At 47.3% G+C, this 13,768-nt stretch overlaps 1 protein-coding gene across 4 annotated transcripts in view; it reads left to right on the top strand.

The window, feature by feature from the left end:
* The window catches only part of LOC123761417 (high-affinity choline transporter 1), a 348,005-nt gene that overhangs the window by 89,624 nt on the left and 244,613 nt on the right, over positions 1 to 13,768 (top strand). For 3 of the 4 annotated variants that reach the window (XR_011224660.1, XM_069313215.1, XM_069313203.1), the window contains exons 2-3: positions 5,697 to 5,756; positions 8,262 to 8,321. Coding sequence is in view for 3 of the 4 variants with exons in the window: in XM_069313215.1 (XP_069169316.1) it covers positions 5,707 to 5,756; positions 8,262 to 8,321 (110 nt within the window). In the remaining variant the exon portion in view is untranslated. The remainder of the gene's footprint in view (positions 1 to 5,696; positions 5,757 to 8,261; positions 8,322 to 13,768) is intronic. The other variant, XM_069313210.1, reaches the window with a different exon arrangement.

Below are 13,768 nucleotides of genomic sequence, written 5' to 3'. Positions count from 1 at the left end.
CTCAAGATAACCTCAAGAAACCGGAGCACGCAGGAACCGGGAAACAAACCCGCCCCACCCACTCACACACACCCGACCCGCACCTCACACCCATGCACACTAATGGAAACAACCCACAACACACAAAGGAATCACGAGTGCATGACACATTCCTCAGAGACAAGACCATACGTCTCCGCAGCCCAGGGATACCGTTGCTTGTAGGCCTCCCAAATCATATATTCCCTGTCGGTAGGGGGACAATCCCCCTGCCGCCGCGGGCCCTTCATAAACTCGGGAACCACCAGATCAGGTGGAAACGGCCACTCCTTAAGCTCACTGATGCAAGTCGCATAATAAGGCTGGGGAGCGCAACCCACGTCCTTCGAGGTACCAGACGACACCGCTGAAGCGTACGAGGGCTGCCGAGACGGCCGCGTCGCCGTGCGCACAGGAGCAGGGGACAATCGACGAGATGGCAACTCCACCGAGACCGCAGGAGACACTGAAGAGACAGCCGGAGACGGAAGAGGCGTCGAGACCGCAGCCGATGAAACGGGGACCGAGGAAGGGGTTTCAGAACCCCCAGAACGAGCAGTCTTTTTCAACACCATCACCAGGCCACCCCGCTCACCACGAACCTCGGCAGGGGAACCACCCCCCATGAAGAACCGGAGCCATCCGATGCAGGCGACGCACCCGAAGCAGGAACCTCAGTCACCATATCTGCAGTGGAGGCCGAAACACTGGCACGGGCATCCTCAGGCAAATGCACCTCCACCGTCACCGTAGTACGCAACATAACCGGAGCCACCCCTCCATCGCCGGCAGATTCACAAGCGACGAAGTTGCCAACATCTGTCCATGCTGAAGACGAACGCGGAGAACGCTTAGGCTCGGGCCGCACATCATCCGACCCGGAGGCAGACTCCGAGACACGCGCAACACAAGCAGGGCGAACCGATGCACGTCGCAGAACGGCAGCATCCTCAACCACATGGGGCACCAGGCCAGGCACAGGAGGAAGCGCCGGATCCACCCCAACACGCAGCACAGCCGGAACAGACGGCGAGGGTGCAGGGACAGGGTCAGACGCAGCAGAGGACGAACTGGAAGACGGGGGAATCGAGCAGCAGGCAGTCTGAAGAACCCCAGGGACACAAGTCGGCGCAGGACGATCACCCTTCGACGCCACCACCTCTTTAGGAGAGGCGACAACAACAGGGGGCGCACCAGGTGGCGCAACAGGCGACACAGGGGGCACATCCGGGGCTGAAGAGACGGCCACATCCACTGAATCCTCCTCCACAGGAAGCGGCGGAAAATCCACCTCACTGAAGAGGTTCACGGGTGCAACGGCAGGCGCAGAACAGTCAGCAGCGTGATGGCCCAAGAGGCCACAACGATAACACGTCCGAGGCTGGCGGGCGTAAAATACCCGAACGTTGTAGCCCATAAGCCACACAGAGGACGGAATATCTTCCCGGAGCCTCATACCCAGGGTGCGAATGTTGGTCCTCACACCCTTAAGTGGACTGGAAGACACCACGTTCACCCGCACACTAATCACTGCGCCAAACCGGCCGAAGTACCGCCGTAGCAGACTCTCTGGAAACTCCAACGGAGCCCCATGCACACTGACGTACGTGAGGGCACCACTCCGATCAGATAGTGACACAGTGCCCGCACCATCTGGCAGGGGAAATGTCCGCCCCTCGTAATGACGGAGAAACTCGCGATATGCCAATTCCTCGGTAAATTTCAATATCGCTCGACGAGCCGTCACCAGCTCGACACCATAAATGTCGATCACAGGGACATGAAGCACCTCACACACCAGCGCTATCTCTGGGTACACAGCCCGGCCGGAAAATTCGAGGCCCACAGACTGAGCCCGCAGGACAGGGGGGAGGGGGACCCCCATCGTTAACTCCAAGTCAGCACAGGCAGGCAGAGACACACCCGCCCTCAACCGGCCAAATTGGTAAACACCACCAACAGCCGGAGCGCCGATTCACCACGTCCTTCCCCTACCGAAGCTAGGGCTTGACTCCACTGGACGACATAGTCGCACCAACCTGGTGTCTGGTTTCTCCAGTAACGCCTGGTGATGTCTTCAGTCTCTTGATCACTGAAGAACTCAGGATGATCTGTGAGTGAATGTTTTCTGCAATATTCATTGCATATGTATTGTCAGACAGTGGATTATCATTTACACGCTGGTACTTGAATGTATTCGTTGCTCATTTCAGTGTATGCTGGTGTTGGTCGACTTCCTTTACCAGTTACTATTTCTGTGTCACTATCACTCCTGACATCATTGTGTTGACTGACAACGTCGCCGCCAGTCTGCTCTACCTGGAGTGTTGCCAACATAGTGGACATACTTTGTCATGAAAACTTGCCACCTGGTGTTGCCAACACAGTGGACATACTTTAGTAGTCGTGGAAGCTTGCCACTTGTAGTGTTATCAACAAAACAACAAGTGATTAAGAGTGCTCTTCATTTCAAGCACTATCGGACGGTAGATGCTGCGAACGACGTTGCCAAGTTGGTTTATAATGGACTTTGTGCAGTGGCTGTCTTCTTCATCAGTTCACAGTATACAAAAAAATGGAATCACTGATGGCATCTTTTAGTGCACTTGACAGTTGGTTGAAGAAACAATGCAGAGTCTTTCCCGGTAAAGGAATCAGAATTCATGTTGAATGTTGATCAGTTATTTGATAAGTTTTGTGTTGATGATGAGCAGTGAAGACGTTTGGAAAAAGGGGATTAAGAATGATGGATGATGATTATTCCTTTTACAATGATCACAAGGGTCCACGTGTTTGAAAATGTTTGGCTTGCCGTTGTTCCACTGAATTCATGTCATGTTGTTTATGCGACGTTCATTTACCCCATTAAGTGCACCAACATCTTCCTCTATGAGAAATGAAGAAAAGTCCGAGTTGGCTTCTGGTTATGTCTCCGACTCTGACTCAACATCCACGAGCACCTCACAGCATTCTGCTGTGCTTGACTCAACATCCACGAGCCCATCAGAGCATTCTGCTGTGTCTGAGTTTGTGCCGGACTGGATGCGACCTTGCGAACACCGTCAGTGGACTAACCCGGCCTGGATGTGCAAGTGTCTCCAGGTATCCCACCGGACAGCAGCTGCAGATGCCAACAGTGTGTTGCAAGTCTCATAACTGATCATAATAAGAGTTATATCGGTGATCGTAGTAAGCTACGAAGAGAGCGGGAACAGTGTGGAAATAATATTAGGGAAGAAGAGCATGAGAACTTCTATACACTGACCCACGCATGACTTAGATGGGCGCACCACAGTCCACTACGGGCTCACCATAGCCCATGCTACTTGGAACTTTTTGTTCCAGGTAGCGAATCTTAAGCAACAACATGGATGGGTGCAAGGATGCCACGCAAACTGTTGTGGAGGACCAAATAGAAAACTTTATAGATCAGTGCCACTTGAAGTTACTATACTTTAGAACAGTTAGTCAGTACTATACTTTAGTCTGGGAGCCAGGAGAATATTACCTCACTCATCGTTCTCCTGATGACGGTAATGGCAGGACTATCGCGCAAGGGCTGTTTAATTCCTTGAAGAGCACTGAACAATATGATCAACCTACAATTGTTGGTACTGATGATACGTTATCAATGACTGGCGAGTACAGTGGTTAAATTCCAGGTTTAGAGGAGTTGTTAGGTAAGCCACTTCAGTGGGTTTATTGCCTTCTACATACCACCGCACTCCCGCTGTGCCATGTATTTGTGGCTCGTGTTGGAACCACAAACACCTCAAACTCATTCACAAGAGCAATTGGGATAGTTTGTGTGTCAAATTGGCCAGTTGCTCAGTTCAAGCAAGTACCAAACCCCTCACTCTCCAGAGGGCCACAGTCTGTTGTTGATGACCTCATTTCAGATCAGTACTGTGCCTACAGGATGTGATGACCAGAGTACAGATCAGTACTGTGCCTACAGGATATGCTAGCAAATATTTTTGAAACAGTTAATAGTGATCTGCAATATCTGGAGGTTGGTCCTCTTATGCATTCATGGTGACTAATCCGTGGCTGGAGGACCCTTCCATACTGTGCGTCGTTGGCTAACCATTATCAAACATTGCACTTCTGCCTTCAGGAATATTTTCCCCCTTAGTTAGAAATTAAATCAAACAGACAGTTAGCATGTGGATCAAGACACGTTTTTTTATGATTCAAAGAATTACACGATTGTCAAATAAGGTTGTGCAGGGAACAGCCTTAAAATTAGTACAAAAAGGTAATTGTTTTACACACCCAGAAAATGTTTTGGCTGCAGTGTTTGGCGACAGTGATGAAGAAATACGAACGTTGGGCATGGACAAAGTACTGTCAATATGTGGAAAGTTTCCATCATTCCATCTATGCACAAATTTTAAAGGTGAATTTGTTGACAGTGATGACGAGGGAGATCATCTGGAGCAGGAGGAAGCATTCGCTTACATCAATTCCATCTACTAGCAATAAGCTTGACAATAAAATGTTACAATAACTTGGTCAATTTAAATTCTTGTCATCAACAGCACCCAGCCATTTGGCACCTGACAAATTTCGATATTAAGCAATGCTGAATGATGCCTTTACAGCTCAACCATCTGTGTCTCAACAAGTCTGTTGAGACATGACAAGCTGGTGACTGAGGCATCAACACAACGCCTGAACACCGGTCAATGGAAGGGTGGATAGACATCCATGCAGGTTTTAAAGAGTGGTTGAGCTTGCTGTCAACCAGTAGTTGCCATCCAGCAACCAGTGTTCAGGCCTCCTGGGGGGGGGGGGGGGGGTTCTGGTCAAACACAAACGACCGTGCCACGAGTAACTACCACATGTTGCATTATAGTCACGACACAGTATAAATAGCATGGAGAGGAAATGTTACTCATTAAATAGTAATTGAATAAAATAGTAGGTGATATAAACTGTAGGGTATATGATACAAGTCCATGATAAATCGATAATTTAACATATATCATATACGTTATCGATTATAAGTACATGATAAATACACATAATAAATCGTCCACCGATGGAAGGTGATTTGCACCATTTTTACCGCTGCCGGTAACCCCCAAAATAGTCTTTTGCTAATAATATTTTCTAGCACAAATAGATAAAAACGTTCTTCTTAAGAGATATAGAAGCATGAAGATTCTGTAAATTTTGAGCCATAAATCATGTCTCTAGCTCCAGTGGTTGGTGAATTATGACCATTTTGACCATCCCGCGGGCTCGTTCAGAGCGGCTGTCTGCCCAAAAATGGTGGCAATCATCCGAATCGTGTTTTTCTTACTTTTGCCATATTTGTCAGGGATTAAAAATTAAAATTTTTAGATTTCAGGAAAATAATTTTTTTCACTCCACTCTACTACGCTATTGTGATACAAATATGGTGGAGTGCTGTTATTCGGAAGACATTAGCTAAATTACCTTTCATCGCAAAATAGCTTGCATGGAAGTTGCAAAGTATTTCATGAGCTGTGTCTGAACATTGCAGCTCCCCATGGGAATGAATTCAAATGACACAATGCCATATGGCTGTTAAATCAAAGTAGCGCATGCAGCATGAGCCTGTACTCAAAAGTACAGTGCACTATGGTAAAGCATCAGGAACACATCCACCCGACGATGATCTCTGTCTCATGGCGTTTTGTGCTCCACAGAGCGGTGGTGATGGCGTCCACGGAGACTCCCTTCAACACCACCGACCTGCTTGGTGAAGGGTAAGTGTGTTCATTTACTATTTGTGCCTGAAGGATCAAGCTGCTAGCTCTTGGACCCCGCCTTTCTAACCGTCTGTTGTCTCATGCCCTGACTCCCGACCTGTTTTTCTTGTATCACATGTGCTACATAAGTGTATATTCACCTAGTTGTGCTTGTGGGGGTTGAGCTTTGCATTTTTGGCTCGTCTCTCAACTGTCAATCAACTGTTACTAACTACTAACTATTTTTTTCCACACACACACACACACACCCAGGAAGCAGCTCTGTAACAGCTGTCTAATTCCCAGATACCTATTTACTGTAAGGTAACAGGGGCATTCAGGGTGAAAGATACTTTGCTCATTTATTCCTGCCTGGTCCGGGAATCAAACCTGTGCCTCAGAATTATGAGTCCTGTGTGATGTCCACTCAGCTACCAGACCCCCACGTGTTGCAATGTTGTGTGTGAGTGTATGTGTTGTGTGTGTGTGTGTGTGTGTGTGTTGTGTGTGTGTGTGTGTGTGTGTGTGAGTGTGAGAGAGAGAGTCGCCGACCGAGGTCGCATTTTCTCCACCAGTGCTGAAGTGAGACACATATAGAGTATTATCTCAGAACATTTTGAAAGATTCACTATGGAAAATCTGTCAAATAACACATCAGGTGTTCCTAGACGGTATGGAAGTAATTATCAAAGAAGGCACCAAGCCGGGGAGACTATGTAGCACCATTAATGTGCGGGATTTTTTAAAGTGGCTTAATATTAAGAAGGATACCAATATGAGAATAAAAGTGCATAAAGCAAACAACATCAAAGGTATCCGAGTCACTAAGGATTCTATTGAGGGACTGGCGACCGCGAGGGACAGTCCTGAAGCAAACACAGGCACATCTCAGGAGTCAGGACATTCAACAACGATATGCACGATCGTAAGATGGACAGTGCAGTTTGGACAATAAGGAGCAGGGCGCGCTCCATTAAATGCCTGCGAGTTAAGAGTGTATGGCCAATACGAAACCTTGCCAGAGCCGTTTCCCACCACCGGTTACAGTGGTAGGAGGAAGGCCACGGGGACACACTACCCTTAAGAACACGCAGCTTGTTACCATTAACAGAAGACCAGCGATCCTGCCAACAAACAAGGAGTGAGGAATGAATAACTGGCAAGAAATCGAAATAAAGAACCCTTCTGTTGGAAATGTGACGAGTGCGGATAGACTCCTTCGTGGTAGCCTCCGCATGCTCATTTAAGGACACACGAATATGGCTGGGAACCCAGCAAAACTCGACTATCTTAAATCTGCTGGAGATAAGAAACAGCCAATATTGAATTTTGATGACAACAGAATGGACAGGATTAAAAGACTCTGGAGCCATTAAGGCACTGTGGGAGTCAACTACAACAACAAAGGAAGATTGACAGAGAGAAAGCAGCTGATGAAGAGCATACAAAATGGCATAAAGTTATGCCTTGAAGATGCTAGTCTCCGGGGGAGCAGGCAACACATATAGGTGTGGTCAGGAAATAACATCGAGTAGCGTCGGCAGATTTAGACCCATCTGTGAAGATGATGATGGAGCGGGAGTATGAAGAAAAGTGAACACGAAGAAGGTGTTTCAAAATTGTAGGAGAGGTAAAAGCTTTTGTTATGCGAGTCAGGGTTCTACAAAACTTAGGAAGAGGGACCCTCCATGGGGGCGAGGATGGAACGACACGAGGAGAAATATTGGTAACACGAACCAAGAGAGAGAACCTTGCAAGCAAGACAACCGAACAAAAAGGGGAAGGTGGCAGAAGGGAACAGAGTCCACAGGAGGGGTAATGATCAAAGTACGACATAAGCGAGAATAAGGGTGCTGTAAGGATCGCGCAAAGTAGCGAAGACAGTAGCAATACCGGCGATCCTGTAGAGACAGGATGCTGGCTTCAACATACAGGATGATGGTAGGAGTTGAACGAAAGGCACCAGAGCCGAGGCGAAACCCAGTATGGTGAAGAGCATCATAACGATGAAGGGATGAGGGAGAGGCAGACGAGTAAGCAGGACATCCATAATCACGCTTAGACAACACGAGAGTGAAATGTAAAGAGAGGATCGTGTGTCTATCAGCTCCTCAAGAAGTATGGAACAAGACCTTAAGTAAGTTAGAACATTCAACTCAGAGATAAGAGATATGGTTGTCCAAGACAATCGGGTGCCAAAGATTAATCCCAGAAGTTTTGCAGAATCCTTCTGCAACAGGATTTTCAGAAGGAAATGTCTTCATCGGAAGACATTAGATAAATTACCTTTCATCGCAAAATAGCCTGCGTGGAAGTTGCAAAGTATTTCATGAGCTGTATCTAAACATTGCAGTTCCCCATGGGAATGAATTCAAATGACACAATGCCATATGGCTGTTAAATCAGAGTAACGCATGCAGCATGAGCCTGTACTCAAAAGTACAGTGAACTATGGTGAAGCAGCAGGAACACATCCACCCGACGATGATCTCTGTCTCACTCATGGCGTTTTGTGCTCCACAGAGCGGTGGTGATGGCGTCCACGGAGACTCCCTTCAACACCACCGACCTGCTTGGTGAAGGGTAAGTGTGTTCATTTACTATTTGTGCCTGAAGGATCAAGCTGCTAGCTCTTGGACCCCGCCTTTCTAACCGTCTGTTGTCTCATGCCCTGACTCCCGACCTGTTTTTCTTGTATCACATGTGCTACATAAGTGTATATTCACCTAGTTGTGCTTGTGGGGGTTGAGCTTTGCATTTTTGGCTCGTCTCTCAACTGTCAATCAACTGTTACTAACTACTAACTATTTTTTTCCACACACACACACACACACACCCAGGAAGCAGCTCTGTAACAGCTGTCTAATTCCCAGATACCTATTTGGTGTAAGGTAACAGGGGGCATTCAGGGTGAAAGATACTTTGCTCATTTATTCCTGCCTGGTCCGGGAATCAAACCTGTGCCTTAGAATTATGAGTCCTGTGCGATGTCCACTCAGCTACCAGACCCCCACGTGTTGCAATGTTGTGTGTGAGTGTATGTGTTGTGTGTGTGTGTGTGTGTGTGTGTGTGTGTGTGTGTGTGTGTGTGTGTGTGTGTGTGTGTGTGTGTGTGTGTGTGTGTGTGTGTGTGTATCATATCTACACTTGAAACTGTGTATATGGAGTCAGCCTCCACCACATCACTTCCTAATGCATTCTATTTGTCAACCACTCTGACATTAAAAAAGTTCTTTCTAATATCTCTGTGGCTCATTTGGGCACTCAGTTTCCACCTGTGTCCCCTAGTGCGTGTGTCCCTTGTGTTAAACAGCCTGTCTTTATCAACCCTGTCGATTCCCTTGAGGATCTTGAATGTGGTGATCATGTCCCCCCTAACTCTTCTGTCTTCCAATGAAGTGAGGTTTAATTCCCGTAGTCTCTCCTCGTAGCTCATACCTCTCAGCTCGGGTACTAGTCTGGTGGCAAACCATTGAACCTTTTCCATTTTAGTCTTATGCTTGACTAGATATGGACTCCATGCTGGTGCCGCATACTCCAGGATTGGTCTGACATATGTGGTATATAATGTTCTGAAAGATTCCTTACACAAGTTTCTAAAGGCCGTTCTTATGTTAGCCAACCTGGCATATGCTGCTGCTGTTATCCTCTTGATATGAGCATCAGGGGACAGGTCTGGCGTGATATCAACCCCCAGGTCTTTCTCTCTCTCGGACTCTTGAAGTATTTCATCTCCCAAGTGATACCTTGTATCTGGTCTCCTGCTTCCTACCCCTATCTTCATTACATTACATTTGCTTGGATTAAACTCTAACAGCCATTTGTTCGACCATTCCTGCAGCTTGTCCAGGTCTTCTTGAAGCCTCAAGCTGTCCTCCTCTGTCTTAATCCTTCTCATAATTTTGGCGTCGTCAGCAAACATTGAGAGGAATGAGTCTATACCTTCTGCGAGATCATTTACGTATATCAGAAACAGGATAGGTCCAAGTACAGAGCCCTGTGGGACTCCACTGGTGACTTCACGCCAGTCTGAGGTCTCACCCCTCACTGTAACTCTCTGCTTCCTATTGTTTAGGTACTCCCTTATCCACTGGAGCGCCCTACCAGTTACTCCTGCCTATTTCTCTAGCTTATGCATCAACCTTTTATGGGGTACTGTGTCAAAGGCTTTCCAACAGTCCAAAAAAATGCAGTCCGCCCACCCTTCTCTTTCTTGTTTAATCTTTGTCACCTGATCGTAGAATTCTATCAATCCTGTAAGGCAAGATTTACCCTCCCTGAACCCATGTTGATGGGTTGTCACGAAGTCTCCTCTCTCCAGATGTGTTACTAGGTTTTTTCTCACAATCTTCTCCATCACCTTGCATGGTATACAAGTTAAGGACACTGGCCTGTAGTTCAGTGCCTCTTGTCTGTCACCCTTTTTGTATATTGGTACTACATTAGCAGTCTTCCATATTTCTGGTAGGTCCCCCGTTTCCAGTGACCTACTATACACTATGGAGAGTGGTAGGCAAAGTGCTTCTGCACACTCTTTCAATACCCATGGCGAGAATCCATCCGGCCCAACAGCTTTTCTCACATCCAGCTCCAATAGGTGCTTCTTGACCTCATCTCTTGTAATTTCGAACCTATCCAAGGTCACCTGGTTTGCTGCCACCTCTTCTAGCGCCGCGACATCTCCCTGTTCTATTGTAAAGACCTCCTGGAACGTTTTGTTGAGTTCTTCACACACCTCTTTGTCATTCTCTGTGTACCTGTCCTCGCCCACCCTAAGTTTCATCACCTGTTCCTTCACTGTTGTCTTCCTCCTGATGTGACTGTGTAGTAGCTTTGGTTCGGTCTTGGCTTTATTAGCTATATCATTTTCATACCTTTTCTCAGCTGCTCTTCTCACACTGACATACTCGTTCCTGGTTCTCTGGTATCGCTCTCTACTTTATAGTGTTCTGTTATTACGGAAGTTCCTCCATGCCCTTTTGTTTTGCTTCTTTGCTTTCATACATTCCTTATTAAACCACGGATTCTAACTTTGCTTCTCTGTTTTTTCCTGTCGGGCTGGGACAAACCTGCTTACAGCCTCCTGACATTTTTGGGTGACATAGTCCATCATGTCTTGTACGGACTTGGTTCCGAGTTCTGTGTCCCAATGTATATCCCATAGGAATTTATTCATTTCCTCATAGTTTCTCTTTTGGTACGCCAGCCCTTTGGTTCCCAGTTCTTTTTTGGGGGTGATAATTCCCAGCTCAACCAGGTACTCAAAGCTCAATACACTATGATCACTCATTCCCAAGGGGGCTTCTAACTTAACTTCCCTTATATCCGACTCATTTAGGGTAAATATCAGATCAAGCAAGGCTGGTTCATCCCCTCCTCTCATTCTTGTCGGTCCCTTGACGTGTTGACTTAGAAAGTTTCTTGTTGCCACATCCAGCAGCTTAGCTCTCCATGTGTCTGGGCCTCCATGTGGGTCTCTGTTCCCCCAATCTATCTTCCCATGGTTGAAGTCTCCCATGATTAGAAGTCTGGATTCGTTCCTGCTAGTCACAGAAGCTGCTCTCTCTATTATATTGATGGTGGCCAAGTTGTTTCTATCATATTCCTGTCTGGGTCTTCTGTCATTTGGTGGGGGGTTATATATGACTACTATTATAATTTTCTGTCCTCCAGTTGCTATGGTGCCTGAAATGTAGTCACTGAAACCTTCACAGTTCTGAATTACCATCTCTTTGAAACTCCAACCTTTTCTTAGTATCAGAGCTACACCACCTCCTCCTCTCCCTTCTCTCTCTTTCCTCACTACATAGTAGCCCCTGTGGAAACACTGCGTTTGTTATGATTTTCGTTAACTTTGTTTCTGTGAGTGCTATTATGTCTGGGTTTTCTTCTAGTGCCCATTCTCCAAGTTCACTTGTTTTATTTGAAATCCCATCTATGTTAGTGTACATCGCCTTGAAGCTCACTTTCTTCTGTTCATTTTCATGTCCCTTTCTTGGCAAGCATTCTGCTGGTGTGGGAAGCTGTTCCGTGGGTGAGAGGATCTGTGAGGTGGTTTGCAGGGTCTCAGAGGATTTTGGGGTGGGGGGTGGGGGTTTAAGGGAAGGGGGACAGGTAGGGTGTGGGTTAAGGAGGTATGGGGGACATGGAGGATACGCAGTGAGGGGGGAGGAGGGATAGGGAGGGTATGGGATGAAGGGGGAGGGGGGACAGGGGGAAAAAGGTGGGAGGGGGGACAGGGGGAAAAAGGTGGGAAGGGGGACATGATGGGAATGGGGAAGGGGTGTCAGGGTCAGAATGGGGTGGGGTGGGAGGGAGGGTTGGGTGGGGGCAGGTAGGGTGAGGGGAAGGGAGGGTTTCTATGCAGAGGGGGGTGGTGGTGTTGCCCCCCCCCCCTCTGGTGTTGCTGGGATGCTGGTTTTGGGTTCTCCTCTTGTCTCTGGGACTGTTGTGTTGAGGGCTGTGATTTCCTGGTTTGCTCCTCTCTCCCTGCGCTTCCTCCTTGCCTCTGCTGCCCTGGCTCTCTCCTCCTTCGTCCTGTCCCTCTGCAGGAATACTTTTTTGTATCCCTCCGTATGCTGCAGACGACTCTTCCTTTCGAGAATGTCCTCCTTCGTGGTTTCGTTTGTAAACACCACCTTTACAAGTCGGTTTCTGTCCTTGTTGTACCAGCCCAACCTGAAAACCTTCTCTATGTTATGTACAGCCCCTTCCATCTGTAACCTCTTCAGTAGCCCATGTACTGCCTCTCTATCCTTGCCATTCCATTCTTGCCTGTTGGATCCTTCCTGTTCTTTGATGCCTACAACTACCACTGATCTTTTCCTCTCTAGCAGTTGAGTGGTGCACCTTGCTGCTTACTGTGACGTAGCTGCTTGCATCGCTACCTCCCTCACTGTGTCCATTGCTTCTGAGCTCTCTTTCAGTATATCCGCAAATGTATCAGGTACAGAGGCATTTCCTTCCAATGTAACATTCCCACCTTCCCTTTGGATGATAATCTGATGCTCGGTCTCTTTATTTTTCTCTGTGAGAGATTTGACCTCCTCTCTTGCTGATGCTAGCTCACTTTGCAGATTGTTAATTGTAATCCTCATTTCATTCATCTCCCTCCTGAATTCCTCCAGAACTTGGGTTAGCAATTCCTTTGTTTAATCTCCCTGGCTGCTTTCCTTGTCCCTGTTGCGGCCTCCTGCCATTTTGTCCCTTGTCAAGAGAGAGAGAGAGCAAGAGAGAGAGAGAGAGAGCAAGAGAGAGAGAGAGAGCAAGAGAGAGAGAGAGAGCAAGAGAGAGAGAGAGAGCAAGAGAGCAAGAGAGAGCAAGAGAGAGCAAACAAGAGAGAGAGAGAGCAAGAGAGAGAGAGAGCAAGAGAGAGCAAACAAGAGAGAGAGAGAGAGAGCAAACAAGAGAGAGAGAGAGAGCAAGAGAGAGAGAGAGAGAGCAAAAGAGAGAGAGAGAGAGAGAGAGAGAGAGAGAGAGAGAGAGAGAGAGAGAGAGAGAGAGAGAGAGAGAGAGAATGTGTGTGCGCTTGGGATGGGGTTACTAGGAGGTGAAGTGTTCAGCTTACAGCAGGTAAGAGAGGGGGTGGATTATGAGAGGGTTTATCTCCTTTCCACGAAAGGTGTTAATCCCTTCTAGCCTGTGTGTGCATGTGTGTGTGCGTGCATACGTACGTGGGCTTGAGTGTGTGCGTGCGTGTACGTGCGTGCGTGTACGTGCGTGCGTGCGTGTGCGTGTGTCACTAGTTTCCGTAAGCGGTAACTTCTACCCAGAATCAGAATGACCCACACCGAGATTTTAAATATATATACTATCCTGAACAAGAATTTGATAATATTTTACCTCACACTGTACACCTGATTACTTGACCAGAGAGGGGGTACATACCAGTATGATTCCCGCTCACACAACTAGATGAGTAATGATGATGTATGGTCGACGATGGTGCTCCGTCGTCGCCTTTCCACTTGGTGATTCTCTAAGTGCTAGTAGATTGACAATGTCGATTCTTTTCTACACAAATCTCTGGA

The sequence above is a fragment of the Procambarus clarkii genome, chromosome 7 (genome assembly GCF_040958095.1).
Source record: "Procambarus clarkii isolate CNS0578487 chromosome 7, FALCON_Pclarkii_2.0, whole genome shotgun sequence".
Classification (NCBI taxonomy): Eukaryota; Metazoa; Arthropoda; class Malacostraca; order Decapoda; family Cambaridae; genus Procambarus; species Procambarus clarkii.
This window is presented reverse-complemented; position numbering and strand designations above follow the sequence as displayed.